At 38.0% G+C, this 17,504-nt stretch overlaps 1 protein-coding gene and 1 long non-coding RNA gene across 3 annotated transcripts in view; one reads left to right on the top strand and one right to left on the bottom strand.

The window, feature by feature from the left end:
• OSBPL1A (oxysterol binding protein like 1A) overlaps nt 1-17,504 on the bottom strand; it is a 245,650-nt gene that overhangs the window by 167,082 nt on the left and 61,064 nt on the right. The window contains 2 exon segments of the mRNA XM_030335766.2: nt 51-95; nt 198-259. Coding sequence (XP_030191626.1) covers nt 51-95; nt 198-259 — 107 coding nt within the window.
• LOC115527973 overlaps nt 1-17,504 on the top strand; it is an 87,084-nt gene that overhangs the window by 34,115 nt on the left and 35,465 nt on the right. Inside the window, exon 3 of one of the 2 annotated variants that reach the window (XR_003973121.1) lies at nt 3,135-3,368. The exons of the other annotated variant lie outside the window; for it this stretch is intronic. This is a non-coding gene — a long non-coding RNA (uncharacterized LOC115527973). Of the gene's footprint in view, nt 1-3,134; nt 3,369-17,504 lie in introns of those variants that run through there. 2 annotated transcript variants of the gene reach the window in all.

Here is a 17,504-nt window from a genome sequence, read left to right as displayed (position 1 = left end):
GGCACCTGAGAATTCTTTCCAGTTCTAGAAATAAGATCATCTCAGCCTACCTTCCAAAGAGGGCCTTCATATCGTTTCAGTGCTTTGTAGATGACCTATTGAAAATATGTTTTCATTAAAAATGCCATCTATGTATTTCAGGAATTCAAAATCTTTTTCTAAAAATGGTCATATGCATGTAGTCTATTACTACGTACCTTATTACCAATAAGAATGTGTTTCATTTCAGCACCCTGGGCAAGGTCAAGGGGTTTCTGATCTGTGTAAAATACAAGGAAACAAACCATCAAGAGCTTAATTGTATATAACATGGATACTGCCATTACAGCATGAATATTCTTTCACTGTTCCAACAACCACACCTGTCTCTTCTCCCCCCACATTACCCACCTGAAGTTGCCATCTCAACTCTTTCTGGCTTCCATTTTGGTAGCTAACTACTAAGCCAGCAAGATTAACCTCAGAACACTCTGTACATGTTCTGTGATCCTTCAAGCCTTCTTATACTTTAAATCACTGAATTGGTTTCTCATGGCTACTAAAACAAAGTACCACAAACTTAACTGCTCCAAATAATACAGATTAATTCTTTTATAGTTTGGGAGATCAGAAATCCAAAATCAGTCTCACTAGGCCAAAATCAAGGTGTAGACAGGACTGCATTCCTTCTGGAGGCTCTAGGGGAGAATCCATTGCCTTGTCCCTTTTCTGGTTTCTAAATTTTGTGTTTGTTAATTTTTGAGAGAGAGAGGGAGGGAGGGAGGGAGAGAGGGAGGTGTGGGGGCGGGGGAGGGACAAGAGAGAGGGAGACAAAGAATCTGAAGCAGGCTCTAGGCTCTGAGCTGTCAGCACAGAGACTGATGCGGGGCTCCAACTCAAACCGTGAGATCATGACCTGAGCTGAAGTCACTTAACCAACTGAGCCACCCAGGCACCCCTTTTCTGGTTTCTAGAAGCCACCTATATCCCTTGATTTGTGGTCCTCCCATCTTAATTAAAAGAATTATTTATTTATTTATTTATTTTTGAGAGACAGAGCATGAGCAGGGAAGGGGCAAAAAGAGAGGACTACATAGAATCCAAAGGCTGAGCTGTCAGCACAGAGCCCAACACAGGGCTCGAACTGTGGTCCTCCTATCTTTAAAGGGCATCACTCCAACCTCTGATTCCATCTTTACGTTTTCTTTCTCAATGTTCAGATTCTCCTTCCCCCTGCCTGTAAGGACAACTGTGATTACACAGCCCCCCATGATAATTCAGGATTATCTATCTCAAGATACTTAACTAATCGCATCTTTAGGGGGCTGTCATTCAGCCTACCACAGCCACTTTTAAGCTGCTTCACCAGAGAACAGGTAGCAGAGAGAGATCATAAGCAAAGAGTGTGATGGTCCACAGTTGAGGACAAAAGAAAAAGTGATAATGGAGAATGAAACCAGCAAGGCATTATAGTAACTTTTGCAACCTTATTCATGCAAGCACCCTATGTTTTGCCAAACAAGAACAGAATTTGTTAAAAGTTACTCATTGAGCTTTGAAGTGAGCAGGATGCTGTATCAAATAAGGTCGCTTAAAAAAAAAACAACCCAAAAACCAGTCACCTTATAACTTGGGAGTAGAAAATGGCCCTTTCAAAGTAACATACCTGACCAGAACTCTGTTTATGCAGTGAGATAATATATTCTATCAAATAACCTTTTTATAAGTACCAAACACCTGGCATGTGTTGGACAGTTTTTTGTATGAATTTCTAATAAGGGTCTATTATGCACCAATTAATATTTTAGGCACTGGGGATTCAGCAGTGAACATGACAGAAAACATGGGAGGGGGGCAGGGAAGGCACAGAAAAAGGGAAATAGTAAATTAACAACAATTACATGCCAGATAACAAACTATGCTATGCTGATACTTTATAAGTGAATGGTGTGATGGAGAATGACTAGGATACCACTTTAGACTGGAGACTGGGCAACTGATCAGGGTAGGCCTTTGTGAGGAAAAGGTATTTAAATTGAAAGGAATGATCAAGGCTTGGGAAAATATAGGGAAAGGCATTCCAGTAGATGGAACAGCTAATGCAAAGGCCCTGAGGTAGAAACAATTTAGTGGGCAAGAGAGGTAGAAAGTCAGAGAGGCAAAGAAGCGTATTACGCCAGGGCTTTGTAGGTCAGACCTTTCTGAGTCAGTACAAGGGGTATGGGTTATTATAAATATGATGAAAAGTCACTGAAGGGTTTTAAGAAAAACAGTATACTATCCAACTTATGTTTAAAACTCTATCAAAGTGTTAAATATTTAAAAGTGTAACTGGGGAAATGCAAACTTTGGCTCCTTGATGTTTTTTAACAACTATGTTGAGATATAATTTACATACCATATAATTCACCCATTTCAAGTGTACAATTCAGTGGTTTTCAGTATATTCAGAGCTGTGCAACCATCATGTGGTTACAGGTGTTTTTTTTTTTTTAAAGAAGCCCTTATCTTTTATAAATATACTGAAAATTTTTTTTAAGATTTTATTTTTAAGTAATCTTTATACCCAACGTGGAGCTCAGACTTCCAACCCTGAGACCAAGTGTCACATACTCTACTGATTGAGCCAGCTAGGAGCCCATACACTGAAATATTTACACACAAAAATAACATAACTGGACAGTGGCCATTATTGAGAACTCCTGGAGACAGAGAGACAGAGGGGGAGGGAGGGAGACATCAATTAATTCTATTGTTCTATTTTTTAAGGCTTGATAATTTCCATAATAAAAACATTGTTTTTAAAGATCACCATGGCTACAGTGTGGAAAATGCCTTGTGAACGTGGGCAAGAGAAAAGTAGGGATAATATGCACAAAGCAATATCAATAGTCCAGGTGAAAGATAATGGTGGTTTGGACTGCAGAGTTAGTAGCGGAAAATGTGGAGAAAAATTCACAGGTTTCAGCTTCTAGAGGTAGATTTATAGGACTAATGCGTAAAACTTGGACTGATTATATATTTTTGCCTTAGTGGGGAAAAAACTTTTTAAAGTGTTAACTGAGAAATTAATAACCAGTTTAGGTTTTCTAGCTAGCATATAGGAAGAGGTCTTAAAAAAGGTTTTCCAACTGTTATTTTTATTCTATCTACAGGGCACTTTTGAGAAATTATTCCTTTAGGTGAAGAGGAGGAGAACAATGTGATTTCTTTCATGGAATTCTGCCCTAACACCAAAAATAAATTCTGAACTCCTGCCAACTAATTGAAATCCCAGCACCAAGCCTTCATTTCTAGATTCAGTGCCTAAAGTGCCTGGCAGACAGTAAGAATCAAATAAAATGCTTTCTGAACTGAATGAAATAGCCTCCCTACCTGAGAAGCATCATAACCAGACACTTCAAAATCTCTTATCAAGCACAACAAAATAAAGTAAAAAACAGAAATGATCCAATATTTACATTTGTACATGATATACATTTGTCCCTTAATGAAAACACTAAGTGTCAACATTCCTCAAAGGAATTTACACAGAATGTAATTTCAATAACATATCAATGGTATTTTTACTAGGAACCTAAAAAAATTATTTTGAATGCCATCTGGGAGAATAAACAGATATGAGTGTCAAAGAAAATCCTCAAAAGAAAAGGGAAACCTTACCAGATATTAAAACATTACAAAAACAATCATTAAAAATGAGTTACTTGTGGGGCGGCTAGGTTGGTTAATCATCCAACTCTTGATTTTGGCTCAGGTAATGATCTCATGGTTCGTGGGTCTGAGCCTCATGTCAGGCTCTGCGCTGGCAGCTCTGAGCCTGCTTGGGATTTTCTGTCTCCCTCTCTCTCTGCTCCCTCCTGCTCGCACTCTCACAGAAATAAACATTAAAAAAAAAACTATTGGAAAAAGAGATACTTGCAAAAAAAGAGGCAGATGAAGCAATGAAAGAAAATAGCAAACAAATTCTTAAAATGTAGGAGAAAGGTATAAAAAACGGAAAGGGAAGATTGCTTGATGAAGGATGTAAATAAAGGTAAGTGGTCAGCAATTTGAGAGCCTCACATCCTAACACTCTCACATGGCGTTTCCTATTCAGAACCCAGCAAGCACACCAACAAATGGGGCTGGGCCTCTGGCTACTTTCCTGACCTTTCCCCTCTCCCCAACTTGCCCTGCTCTAGGCACCCGGAAAGCTTTCTTCTTCAAATATGCAAAGCACTCTCCTCTCCAATCCCAGAACTTTTACAGTTGCTTCCTTTGGTTTTCAATACTCTTCTACCAGATTTCCTCAGGGCTCGCTTCTGACTCACTGCAGCTCTGTGCTCAGGGAGGTCTTCCCTTACACCCTTTCCAAAACAACAGCCCCCTACCCCATGCCATCACTCTCTATACCCTTCATCCTGTTTATTTTTCTGCACCTCACTGCCTGACATTATATGTGTATTTACACCTTATCTGTCTCCTCCCACTAGGATATAAGCTCCCAAAGTGTGGAAACTATCAGGTGTTGTTCACTGTTGGATCTCCAACATCTACAAATAGTTCTTGGCACAGAGTAGAGGCTCAGTATTTTTGCTTAATGAATGAATGTGATTACAGATAAGCTAGCAGAAAACAGACTCAACTATTTACTAAATCTCTAAGGCTAGAAGTATTCAAAGAAACCAAAGAAGAGGTTCAATAAATTTGAATAAAAATGGAAAACATCTTAAAAAAAAAAACAACTGGGAAAATTTAGTCTTAGAAAATATAGAGATAGATAATCATCCATATTGTGGAGTTTTGGGTGGTAAGCTGTCTGAGCACTGCCCCTTCCACACCCCAAGGGGAAGGCCCTAGCAGCCATGTTTGTACCATAATGCCCCGCCCCCAGAGTTCCAGCTGACTGTATCAGAGGCAGATGTCTAACACAGTGGGTGCCATCAAATTATCTCCCACTGGAATTTAAAGCTGAGCTTAGGAGATCTACCAGAGTTCAGCGCTGCCATCTTCTAGCATGCATGCTGGAAAATGGATCTGCTAAGAGGCAGAAATGAGACCAAGCAATGAGAAGGATACACACACAATGAGTGGCAATCTTTTTGGTTCCTGACAGCTTCCTGGTTCCTGATTCCATCCCTTCTGATGCCTGCTTTTCAATACCATGAGACACTTCTGTATTTACACTGATATTAATAATGTATGAACTTTCTTTTATTTACACTCTTGAGTTGGTATTAAACTTTATTTTTATTTTTTTAAATCTTTGAGAGTGAGCATGTGTGAGTGGGGGAAGGACAGAAAGAGAGACAGAAAGAATCCCAAGAAGGCTCTGAATTGTCAGCACAGAGTCCAGATGTAGGGCTCAATCCCATGAGACATGAGATTAGGACCTGAGCCAAAATCAAGAGCTGGATGCTAAACCAACTGAGCCACCCAGGTGCCACTATTTTAAACTTAAAAAAAAAAAAAAAAAAAAAAAAAAAAAAAAAAAAAAAAAGCCTAGTCTACCAGAGAATAACAGCTAAAAGGTAAATCTTTGTGGATTTTTGGGTCATAGGTGATTACACTTTGTTTATGTTCGAAATGAGGAAGATGAAGGCACCAACAATCATTAGTTTTGCAGTTAAAAAAAACTGCTCTAATGTAGGTACTGAAAATAAATTAGAAAGTTATATAATATGCCAAAGACACAGAGGTTGTATTTTAGTCATTTATGTTTTTCCTATTTTTAAAACTTTCTATAATGCAGACAATATCACCCTTATGACTTAAATACTTTTTCAGAAGGCTCCATCTTGACTTTTATCAAGGACACTTTAACACTTGGTTACTAATAAAACAACAGGATAAAAGTATATTTAAACACCAACAATTAAATTTTTCATGTTTACAGGGATATTTCCTCAGTTTAGACTGACATTTGCATGGGGCTGTTAATTCTAGTTACATTGGAATGCTTTTTGAATCTAAATTTTGAAGGAAGAATCATTATAAACCACCACATAGAAAAACTATTCAAGTCTTTGGGAAGTTGGTAGAGACAGTAGGAATGGTACCGTTAATATCAATTTTTGTTTTTTTTCTTATTCTTTTAGCACTTTTTAGAATTATTCTGCTTAATTCCCAGCTAGGAAAATAACTTTGGTTTGTAACTAGTAATTAGCAGATAAAATTTAAATTCTGTACTGTAGTTGTTCCCATTGCTCTGTAGTTCATAGAGCCTATTAGGGAAGTCCTTTCCATATATCTGTACCTACCGTCCATTACTTTTAAAAGCTGATCTTTCAGAAAAAGCCTGAAAAGACCACAAATACATGGAGGTTAAACAACATGCTACTAAACAATGAATGGGTAAAACAGGAAATCAAAGCAATTTAAAAATACTTGGAAAAAAATGAAAATGAAAACACAATGGTCCAAAACCTTGGGGATGAAGCAAAAGTGGTCCTAAGAGGGAAGTATATAACAATACAGGCCTACCTCAAATAGACAACCTAACCTTACACCTAAAGGAGAAAAAGAACAAATTAAGCCAAAGTCAGCAGAAGGAAGGAAATAATACAGATTAGAGCTGAAATAAATGATAGAGATTTTTTAAATTTTTTTTTCAACATTTATTTCTTTTTGGGACAGAGAGAGACAGAGCATGAACGGGGGAGGGGCAGAGAGAGAGGGAGACACAGAATTGGAAACAGGCTCCAGGCTCTGAGCCATCAGCCCAGAGCCTGACGCGGGGCTCAAACTCACGGACCGCGAGATCGTGACCTGGCTGAAGTCGGACACTTAACCGACTGCGCCACCCAGGCGCCCCGAGATTTTTAAAAAATTTTTAATGTTTTATTTTTTGAGAGACAGAGTGTGTGAGCAGAGGAGGAACAGAGAGAGGGAGACACAGAATCTAAAGCAGGCTCTGGGCTCTGAGCTGTCATCACAAAGCCTGAAGTGGGGCTTGAACCCACAAACGCAAGATCATGACCTGAACCAAAGTCGGACGCTCACAGGCCACACAGGCTGAGCCACACAGGCACCCCTAGGAATTAAAAAAAAAAAAAAAAAAAAAAAAAAAAAAAAAAAAAAAAAAAAAAAAAAAAAAAAAAAAAATGAATGAAATCAGAGCCAGTTCTCTGAAAAGAAATTAATAAAATAGATAAACATCTAGCCAGACTTACCAAAAAGAGAAAGGACCCAAATAAATAAACACAAATGAAAGAGGAGAAATACACAAATACAGTTACAACAGAATATTCTGAAGAACTATAGGCCAACAAATGGAACAACCTAGAAGAAATGGATAAATGCCTAAAAATATATAAATTACCAAAACTGAAACAGTAAGATACAGAAAACTTGAACAGACTGATTACCAGCAAAGAAATTCAATCAGTAATCAAAAACCTCCCAAGAAACAAAAGTCCAGGACTAGACAGCCTCACAGGCAAATTCTATCAAACCCTTAAAGAGGAGTTACTATTTATTCTTCTCAAACTATTCCAAAAAGTAGAAAAGGAAGGAAAATTTCCAAATTCATTCTACAAGGCCAGCATTACCCTGATACCACAACCAGATAAAGACATCACTAAAAGAGAACTATGAGCCAATATCCCTGATGGACATAGATGCAAAAATGCTCAGTAAAATACTCGCAGAGCAAATCCAATAATACTTTTAAAAAAAAGTCATTCATGGGGCACCTGGGTGGCTCAGTTGGTTAAGTGTCTGACTCCAACTCAGGTCATGAACTCACAGTTTGTGAGTTCAAGCCCCACGCTAGGCTCTATTCTGACAACTCAGAGCCTGGAGCCTGCTTCCAATTCTGCGTCTCCCTCTCTCTCTCTGCCCCTCTCCTGCTCGCACTCTGTCTCTGTCTCTCTCTCAAAAATAAACATTAAAAAAATAATTTTAAAAAATCATTCACCATCAAGTGAGATTTACTCCCAGGATGCAAGGGTGGTTCAATATTCACAAATCAATCAACATGATAAATCACATTAATAATACATGTAAAGAACCATATGATCCTCTCAATAGACACAAAAAGAGCATTTGACAAAGTACAGCATCCATTCATGATAAAAACCTTCAACAAAGTAGGTTTAGAGGGAACATACCTCAACATAAGAAAGGCTGTATATGAAAACCCACAGCTCACATCATCCTAAATGGGGAAAAACTGAGAGGTTCCCCGCTAAGGTCAGGAACAAGACAAGGATATCTATCCACTCTCATCATTTTTATTCACATAGTCCAGAAAGTCCTAGTCACAGTATTTAGACAACAAAAGGAAATAAGAGGCATCCAAATCAGGAAGGAAGGAAGTAAAACTTTCACTATGTGCAGATGACATGATACTATATATAGAAAACCCTAAAGACTCTACCAAAAAACTATCAGAACTGATACACAAATTCAGTAAAGTCACAGGATACAAAATAAATGTACAGAAATTTGATACACTTCTATACACCAATAATGAAGCAGCAGAAAGAGAAATTAAGCAATCAATCCCATTTACAATTTCACCAAAAGCAGTAAATACCTAGCAATAAACCTAACTAAAGAGGTGAAAGACCTGTACTCTAAAAACTACAAAATGCTGATGAAAGAAACTGAAGAAGACACCCAGAAACCAGAAAATATTCCATGCTCATGGATTGGAAGAACAAGTATCATTAAAATGTCTATACTACCCAAAGCAATCTATATATTTAACACAATCCTTATCAAAATACCAACAGCATTTTTCACAAAGCTAGACCAAGTAATCCTAAAATCTGTTGGAACCACAAAAGACCTCATATGGCCAAAGTGACCTTGAAAATGAAAAGGCTGGAAGCATCACAATTCTGGACTTCAAGTTACAAAGCTATAGTGATCAAAACTGTAGAGTATTGCACAAAACAACAGACACACAGATCAAGAGAACAGAACAGAAAACCCAGAAACGAAGCCACAATTATATGGTTAATTAATCTTTGACAAAGGAGGAAAGGATATACAATGGGAAAAAGAATGTCTCTTCAACAAATGGTGTTGGGAAAACTGGAGAGCAACCTACAAAATAATGAAACTAGACCACTTTCATACACCATACACAAAAATAAACTCAAAATGGATTAAAGACCTAAAGACCTGAAACCATAAAAACTCTAGAACACAGGCAGTAACTTATTTGACATTGGCCATAGCAATTCCTTTCTAGATAGGTCTCCTGAGACAAGGGAGACAGAAGCAAAAATAAGCTATTGGGACTTCATCAAAGTAAGAGGCTTCTGAACAGCAAAGGAAATAATCAACAAAACTAAAAGGCAGGGCACTTGGGTGATGCAGTTGGTTAAGCATCCAACTCTTGATTTTGGCTTGGGTCATGATCTCACGGTTCATGAGTTTGAGCTTCACAATGGGCTCTGCGTTGGCAGCATGGGGCCTGCTTCGGATTCTTTCTCTGCCCCTCCCCTGTTTGCATGCTTGCTCTCCCTCCCTCTCCCTGTCCCTCTCAAAATAAATAAATATTTAAAAAAAAACCCAAAAGACAATCTACAGAATGGGAAAAGATATCTGCAAACAACATACCTGATAAAGGTTTAGTAAATATATAAGCAGCCAAAAAACAAGTAATCCAATTTAAAAATGGTCACAGACATATCTCCAAAAAAGACATCCAGATGGCCAACAGACACATGAAAAGATGCTCAACATCACTCATCATCAGGGAAATGAAAATCAAAACTAACATGAGATATCACCTTACACTTGTCAGAATGGCTAACATCAACAACACAAGAAACAGGCATTGACGAGGATGTGGAGAAAGGGGGAAGCCTCTTTCACTGCTAGTGGGAATGCAAACTGGTACAGCCACACTGGAAAAAACTGTATGGAGTTGCTCAAGAAGTTAAAAATAGAACTACCCTATGATCTAGCAATTGCACTAGTAGGTATTTACTCAAAGAATAATAAAATACTAAGTCAAAAGGATACATGCACCCCAATGTTTATAGCAGCATTATCTACACTAGCCAAATTATGGAAACAGCCCAAGTATCCCTTGATTGATGAACAGATTAAGCAGACATGGTATGTGTGTGTATACACATACACACTCAATGGAATATTACTCAGCCATAAAAAAAAGAATGAAACCTTTCCATTTGCGACATAGATCGAGCTAGAGAATATTATGCTCAGCAAAATAAATCAGAGAAAGACAAATACCATATGATTTCACTCATAATGTGGAACTTAAGAAACAAAACAAACATGCAAAGGGGAAGAGAGAGAGAGAGAGAGAGAGAGAGAGAGAGAGAGAGAGAGAGAGGCAAACCAGAAAACACACTCTTAATTATAAAGAACAAACCGATGGTTACCAGAGGGGGGGGATAGGTGAGGGCGTAGGGATTAAAGAGGGCACTTGTGACGAGCACTGGGTGTTATAGGTGTTGAATCACTAAATTGTATACCCGAAACCAGTATTACACTATGTTAACTAGAATTTAAATAAAAGTTAACAAAAATTAGGCTTCAATGTTAAATCGCTAATGGCTACTAACTTTAAAAGGGAATTATAGGGGCACCTGGGTGGCTCAGTCGGTTGAGCGTCCGACTTCGGCTCAGGTCATGATCTCACACTCCATGAGTTCGAGCCCCACGTCAAGCTCTGTGCTGACAGCTCGGAGCCTGGAGCCTGCTTCAGATTCTGTGTCTCCCTCTCTTTCTCTGCCTCTCCCCTGCTCATGCTCTCTCTCTCAAAAATAAATAAAAACATTAAAAAAATTTTTTTTAAATAAAAGGGAATTATAATTCTTTTTCCAGCTTTATTGTTTTTCATCATTATTCAATGGGTATTATCGTTCTCATGCATATCTTTCTACTTTCATTATACAGAAATGTATTCATAAAGTACTTTTAAATGTTAAATATGGTATTAATGTTAAAATAAGGGTATACCGTATCATTCTGCAACTTCCTTTAACACTGTTTTCCTTTATTCACTTGACACATGTAGCTATTTTTTCTATTTTAGGATTGCTGCAAGTATTAAGTCAAATCAGTTTATTTAAGTGCATAGGGCTTATCTCCACTTTTTCACTATTTTAAGGAGAATGAAATAAACATCATAGTACATATCCCCTTGTAGTTATGTGGATGTTTTTTCATGGGAATGCATTTTAATTTAGGTTTATACCTCTACGTGAAGCCTTTAGTCAGGTACTTTTCCACCATTCACAGATCTTTGGAGTGTCTGAACCTTTTTAAACTTGAATTATCTTCCCATTGAGTTATAAGGGTTCTGTATATACTCCAGAAACAAGTCTGTTGTTATATGTTTTCCCAATATTTTCTCCCATACAATAGCTTGCATTTTCATTTTCCTAACAATGTCTTTTGAGGAGCAAAATTTTATGACTTTGATAATGTCCAACTTACCTGTATTCTATATCCATACTTGTTACATACTTAAGAAATCTTTGCAAAACCCAAGTTAACTCAAAACCATAAAAATCTAGAAGGAAATAAATCTTAACTCATTATTTTCTGTGATTTTGGAGATTGTTATCCAACTCTTCTAATATCATGTTAAAAATTTATCCTTTCCCCACTGATGGCCTTGACGCTTAAGGCAAATCAATTCTCTGTATTTGTAGGTTGCTGTCTGGACTCCCTCCTGTTCCATAGATCAACTGATTGATCGATCGATCTGTTTTCACACGGTCCTGAAATTAGGTTATATGATGGTTCATTTTATGCGTCAACTTAAACAGGCTAAAAAATGCCCAGATAGCTGATAAAATATTTCTAAGTGTGCCTGCGAGGGCGTTTCTGGATGAGATTAGCTTCTGAACCAGTGAACTAGTAAAGAAAATCTGCCTCACCAATGTGTGTGGGCATCATCCAATCTACTGAGGGCCTAAATAGAACAAAAAGGCAAAGGAAGGATGAATTCTGTCATTTCTTGAGCTGAGACTCCTTCTCTTTCTGCCTTCTGACATTGGAGGTCCTGATTCTCTGGCTTTTGGATTCAAAGACTTGCTCCAGTAGCCTCTCTGGTCTCAGGCTTCAGACTGAATATCACCACCAGCTTTCTTGGTTTGCCAGTTTGCAGACAGTGTATCGTGGCAGATCTCTGCCTCCAAAATCATATATAAGTTTATATGTAACAAACTGTTTTTCTCTTGGAAAACCCTGACAACAAAGTAGCCGAGGACCTCTAATTCTGTTCAAGTTGTTTTGGGTACACTAGGTCCTTCCAATTTCCAAATAAAATTTTTAATCAATTTGTCAATTTCTACGAAAAAGCCTGAGTTTTGGACTCGTATTGCACTAAACTGCTAGATCCATTTGGTGAAGACACATCTTATCAACGTCGAGACTTTTCTTTTTACGTTTTTATTTAAATTCCGGTTAGTTAACATACAGTGTTACTAGTTTCAGGTGTTACACTAACTTAACACTTCCAGACAACACCCGGTGCTCATCACAAGCTCCCTTGCCTGAGGAGACACCTTCAGAAAAATGTTGTGAAGGTCAATGTCAAGGAAAGTACTGCCTATGTATTTTAGGAATTTTGTGGTTTCAGAGCTCACATTTAGGTCTTTAACCCATTTTATTTTTGTGTATGGTATTAGAAAGTGGTCCAGTTTCATTCTTTTCCATGTAGCTGTCCAGTTTTCCCAACACCATTTATTGAAAAGACAACCTTTTCCCCATTTTGTGCCTCCCCTGTCATAGATAACCATGTGAGTGTGGGTTTATTTCTGCGCTCTCTATTCTGTTCCTCTAATCCATGTGTCTGTTTTTGTGCCAGTATCATGCTGCTTTGATTATGACAGTTCTGTAGTAGATCTTGAAATCTCGAATTGTGTTACCTCCAGAGTTTTTCTTCTTTCTCCAGATTGCTTTGGCTTTTTAGGATTTTTTGTGGCTCCATAGGATTATTCTAGTTCTGTGGGAAAGGTTGGTATTTTGACAGGGATTACATTAAATCTGTAGATTGCTTCAGGTAATTAATATATTTAAATATTTCAAGCCCTAATCCAGGAGCATGGAATATCTTTCCATTTGTTTGTATCATCTTCAATTTTTTTTAATCAGTGTTTTACTTTAAGTATAGGTCTTTCACCTCCTTGGTTAAGTTTACTCCTAGACATTTTATTCTTTTTGGTGCAATTGTAAAGGGAATTATTTTAATTTCTCTGCTACTTCATTATACAAATGTGATAGATTTATGTGTATTCATTTGGTATCCTGCACCTTTACTGAATCATTTGTCAGTTTAGGTAGTTTTCTGATGGAGTGTTTAGAGTTTATATATATTCTGTCATGTCATCTGCAAATAGTGAAAGTTTTACTTCTTCCTTACCAATCTGGATGTCTTTTCTTCTTGTCTTGTGGCTAGAACTTCCAGTACTATGTTGAATAAAAGTGGTCAGAATGGACATCCATGTCTTGTTCCTGACCTTAGAAGTGCTCAGTTTTTCACCATTGAGATGTTAGCTATGGGTTTTCCATATAAGGCCTTTATTATGTGGAGGTATATTCCCTTGAGATTTCTTAAAAATTTTTATGTGAATGATCAGATTACCTATAAATAAAGAGTTCTGTTTCTTCTTTTTCAGTCTGAATACTTTTTCTTTCTTTTTATTTTTTTGCTTTATTGCATTAGCTAAGACTTCCAATACAGTGTTATTAGGAACAGAGAGGGGAAGGTAAATCTAGTCCCTGTAACTGTATTATGGCCAAAAACAGAAACCTCTCCTGATGCTTTAAAGTTTATATTGCACTTTTAGGTTTAAACCAGCTGGAATTTAGTATCCAATATGCAACAGGTGTCTAAAATGACCTATTACTATGTGGCTCGCTATTTGCGCCAGGATTGTTTACTCAGTTCTTTCCTCATCCACTTATCATGCCACCTTTGTCATCTGTCAAGTTCTCATATGTACATGTTTTAACTTCCAAACTATCTGGTCTGTTCACCTTAATCTACCCTGAACCAATACCTCACTCAGTGATCCTATCCATTCTATTATTTTAAATAATTTTACATCCTGAAAATTCCCAAATTTATCTCCACCCAGACCTCTCTTCTAAACACAAACTTCTATACCCGACTGTCTCACTTGAATTGTAGAATAGGATTTCAAATTTTTTATACCTTAAAAACCAAACTCCTAATTCTTAGCCATTGCTAGCCTACCCTTCCCTGCAGTCTCACCCTTCGTAGTAACTGGAAATTCCATTTTTTCAGGTCCTCGACTCAAACACTGTAGAGTCACCCTCAATTCCAGTCTTTCTCTCACACCTCATGTATCTAAGCCATCAGAAAATCCTGACCACTCTGCCTTCAAATTATGTTTAAAAAAATCTAGCCATTAACAACCATTTTTACTGCCACTATCCTGATCCAAGCCAATTTCCTCTCACCTGAATAGCCTAACTGATTCCCTCCTAGGATCTATTTTCACAACAATCAGCGATCACTTTTCAGGACCTACACCTGACCATATCACTGCTGCATCCTAAACCCTCCTATACCTTCCCATCTCACACAGAGTAAAAGCCACAATTCTTACAATAACCCACAAAGCCTTTCTTCATCCATGTCCCTCGGCCTCTTTAACCTCCTCCAACTGCCCTCCTCCTCTCACTCTACTCTGGACATACTGGTTGGCTTTTCATGACACACATCATATACACTCTCTGCCTCCTCTGCTTGGGACCATCCTCACTGCCCAGATACTGACACTGCTTGTTCCTTCACTTAAGAGTCGTAACTACCATTCTAACAGAGATTCTCCTGCCATCTTTCACAAAGCAGCAATGATCTATACACCCAACACACTCTCAATTCTCCTCCCTTGCCTCCCCCCCGCTCCCCAGCACCAATCTCATCTGACATATTTTTTTTTTATTGGCCCTCTCCTATTATAACGTAAGCTCCATGAAAGCAGGGATTTTTTTCTTCACCGCTCTAGATCCCTAGCCCCTGGGATAGTAACTAGCATATAAACACTTTGTTGAATAAATGTTTTACATCCCATAGGTTCATTAGTCTTTTTATCCAGCAGGACAACTCCCCCTGCTTCTCTTCCATTTTAAAATTCACTACAATGGACTTTTCTATATAAATGAGAGTTAGCTAGTCAAGACCTATGAAAACCCTTTGAAGGTTCTGGCTGGGATTGCTTTGAATTAACTTGGAGAGAACTGTTAGCTTTTTGATGTTGAGTTCCCCTTCCCCCAAACATGGCCGGTCTCTCCATTTTTAGGTCTTCTTTTAGGTCTTCAGTTGTGTTGGTAATTGCTGCCATAAAAAACCAAGCATCCTTTATCAAATATGTTCCCTTTTTTGCTGTTACCAAAGCATTGCTTTTTTGAAAAAATTACATTTTCTGTCACAATTAAATCTTCAAGCTCCTTTTCTATTGCCTTAGTCCTCCTTAACTTTACAAACATGCTTAAATCTCTCTGCCTAAAACATCTTCCTCTTGGCCACAGAACAATTCCTTCTGTTCTTAAATACTGCAGAGAAGCAGTGCTGCCTCAGCTTCCTCATTTCCTACTCTATCCTTAACCACGCATCTAGCTGTTGCTCAACCACCAGCGGAAACCACCCTTTCAGAAAGGACCCCTGGGCACTGAGTCACTGAATTCCACAGCCTTGCCTCAGTGTTTAGATCTTCTTCAGTCTAAGTTGCACATGACAATGAATACACCCCACCCCTTCACTCCACATTTTATGTCTTCCGTTGGCTCCATGGAACTTGTATTTCCCTCACAGCTCCTGAGTGCTCCCCCTTCACTATTCCCCGGTTTCTCTTATTCCAGGAAGAACTTATATCTATCCTAGAGATACAGGGAAAGCCTCTCTGGCGAAAATAGTTTGACCTAACTCTTAGAGTGAGACTAGGGCTTACCACATGGACAAGTAGGAAAAGGACATTTCCAGCAGAGGAAAAAGCATACGCAGGTTGGGGACAGCATGGTTAACCAGAGACTCAACACTTTGTTATGTCTAGAGCTTTTATATCCAATACAATAGACACTAATCACATGTGGTTATTCAGTACTTGAAATGTGGCTAGTTCAAACTGAGATGTTCTGTAAAACACATGCCAGATTTCAAAGACTTAATATCAAAAAGGGGATGTAAAATCTCAGTATTTTCATTGATTACGTGTTAACATATTTTGAATAAATTGCTTTAAATAAAATACATTATTAAAATTAATTTCATCAGTTTCTTTTTACTTTTTAAATGTGGCTACGAGAAAACTTAAAATTATATACGTGGCTCTCATTATCCATCTATTGCATAGTGCCGGTCTACAGCATGTGGGCCAAAAGAAGGGAAGAGAGCAGAAAATTCGATCATTAATTTTCTTTTTCCTTTCTACTCCCACTGATGTCAATAAAAATTCAGGCCCCAATTAAAGCACCTCCTCTCTCCACTGCTCACCTATTTATCATGATCCCCTGAACTTCCAAATTAAGGGGTAAAATAGTCTGCCATATTAAGGTTTTCCACTATGCAAGCCTAATCTGCATTTATAGGATTATCTGGTACTGCCCCCCTTCATGTGTATGGATATGCCAAACTGAGGATGTCACCTAAAACTTTACTTGAATTTTTTTATCTTAATGCCTTTGCTCATAATCTCTCTGCTTAGAATGTCCTTTCCAAAATTTAATGATATTCTGTTTATATTTAAAAAGAAAAAAAATACAGTGGGACCTTTGTTAGAGATACAAGTATCTAGAGGAATTAAAAATCCTAGTATGACTTCAGAGTCTATATTAAATATCTATTCCTTCACGAAGCCATCTCTAACTACTCAAATCTTCAACAAACACACAACATGTAGAAGGTGTGTGCTACACATTACTCTAGGTCCTAGGAAAACTAGACAGGAGAATATCAGCCCCGCCTTTAGGAATTCAGTCTCATGAGATACAGCTATATAAATCAACAACTACCATGGAGTGTGATTTAGGAAACAATGGAGGTGAGCACAGGGTCCTTCCTGGTGGACTACTAACAAGTCAAGTCCTAATCCAGGTTGATGGTAGGCAGTGGGAAGCATCCTAAATAGTGATAATGGCCCTAATGCGATGTTCCCCCTTTGAATACCCGAGACACCTTTTGTAGCTTCTCTTGGGGTTATCTGATCCCATCTCTGATACTGTTATGCATAGAGTCAACACTCATTACCGTACATTTGATATTTGCAGATTTGCCTATTGCTAAAATTTATCTGTAACCTCAAAATCAATACTTATCGCAATTTCTCAGTCATTCACAGGCACGTCAAAAGTGGTGAAAAATTTGAGTCTTCTCAGGCGCATATTCCCCAGCTGAGTTAGAAAAAGGTGATGCTCTGCCTGTTTCAGCTCTCATAGGTAAACAAATGTCCACATCATAGTCTATCCAGGGCCGCATTTTCACATTTTGTTTGCTTTTTGTTGGTGACTTCACGATTGAAACTGGCTGCCAAACATAGTACTGAATTATTATATAGTGTTGTTCCTAAGTGCAAGAGGGC

Source organism: Lynx canadensis, chromosome D3 (genome assembly GCF_007474595.2).
Source record: "Lynx canadensis isolate LIC74 chromosome D3, mLynCan4.pri.v2, whole genome shotgun sequence".
Lineage (NCBI taxonomy): Eukaryota > Metazoa > Chordata > Mammalia > Carnivora > Felidae > Lynx > Lynx canadensis.
The sequence above is the reverse complement of the archived record's forward strand: the minus strand, read 5'-3'. Positions and strand labels throughout refer to the sequence as shown.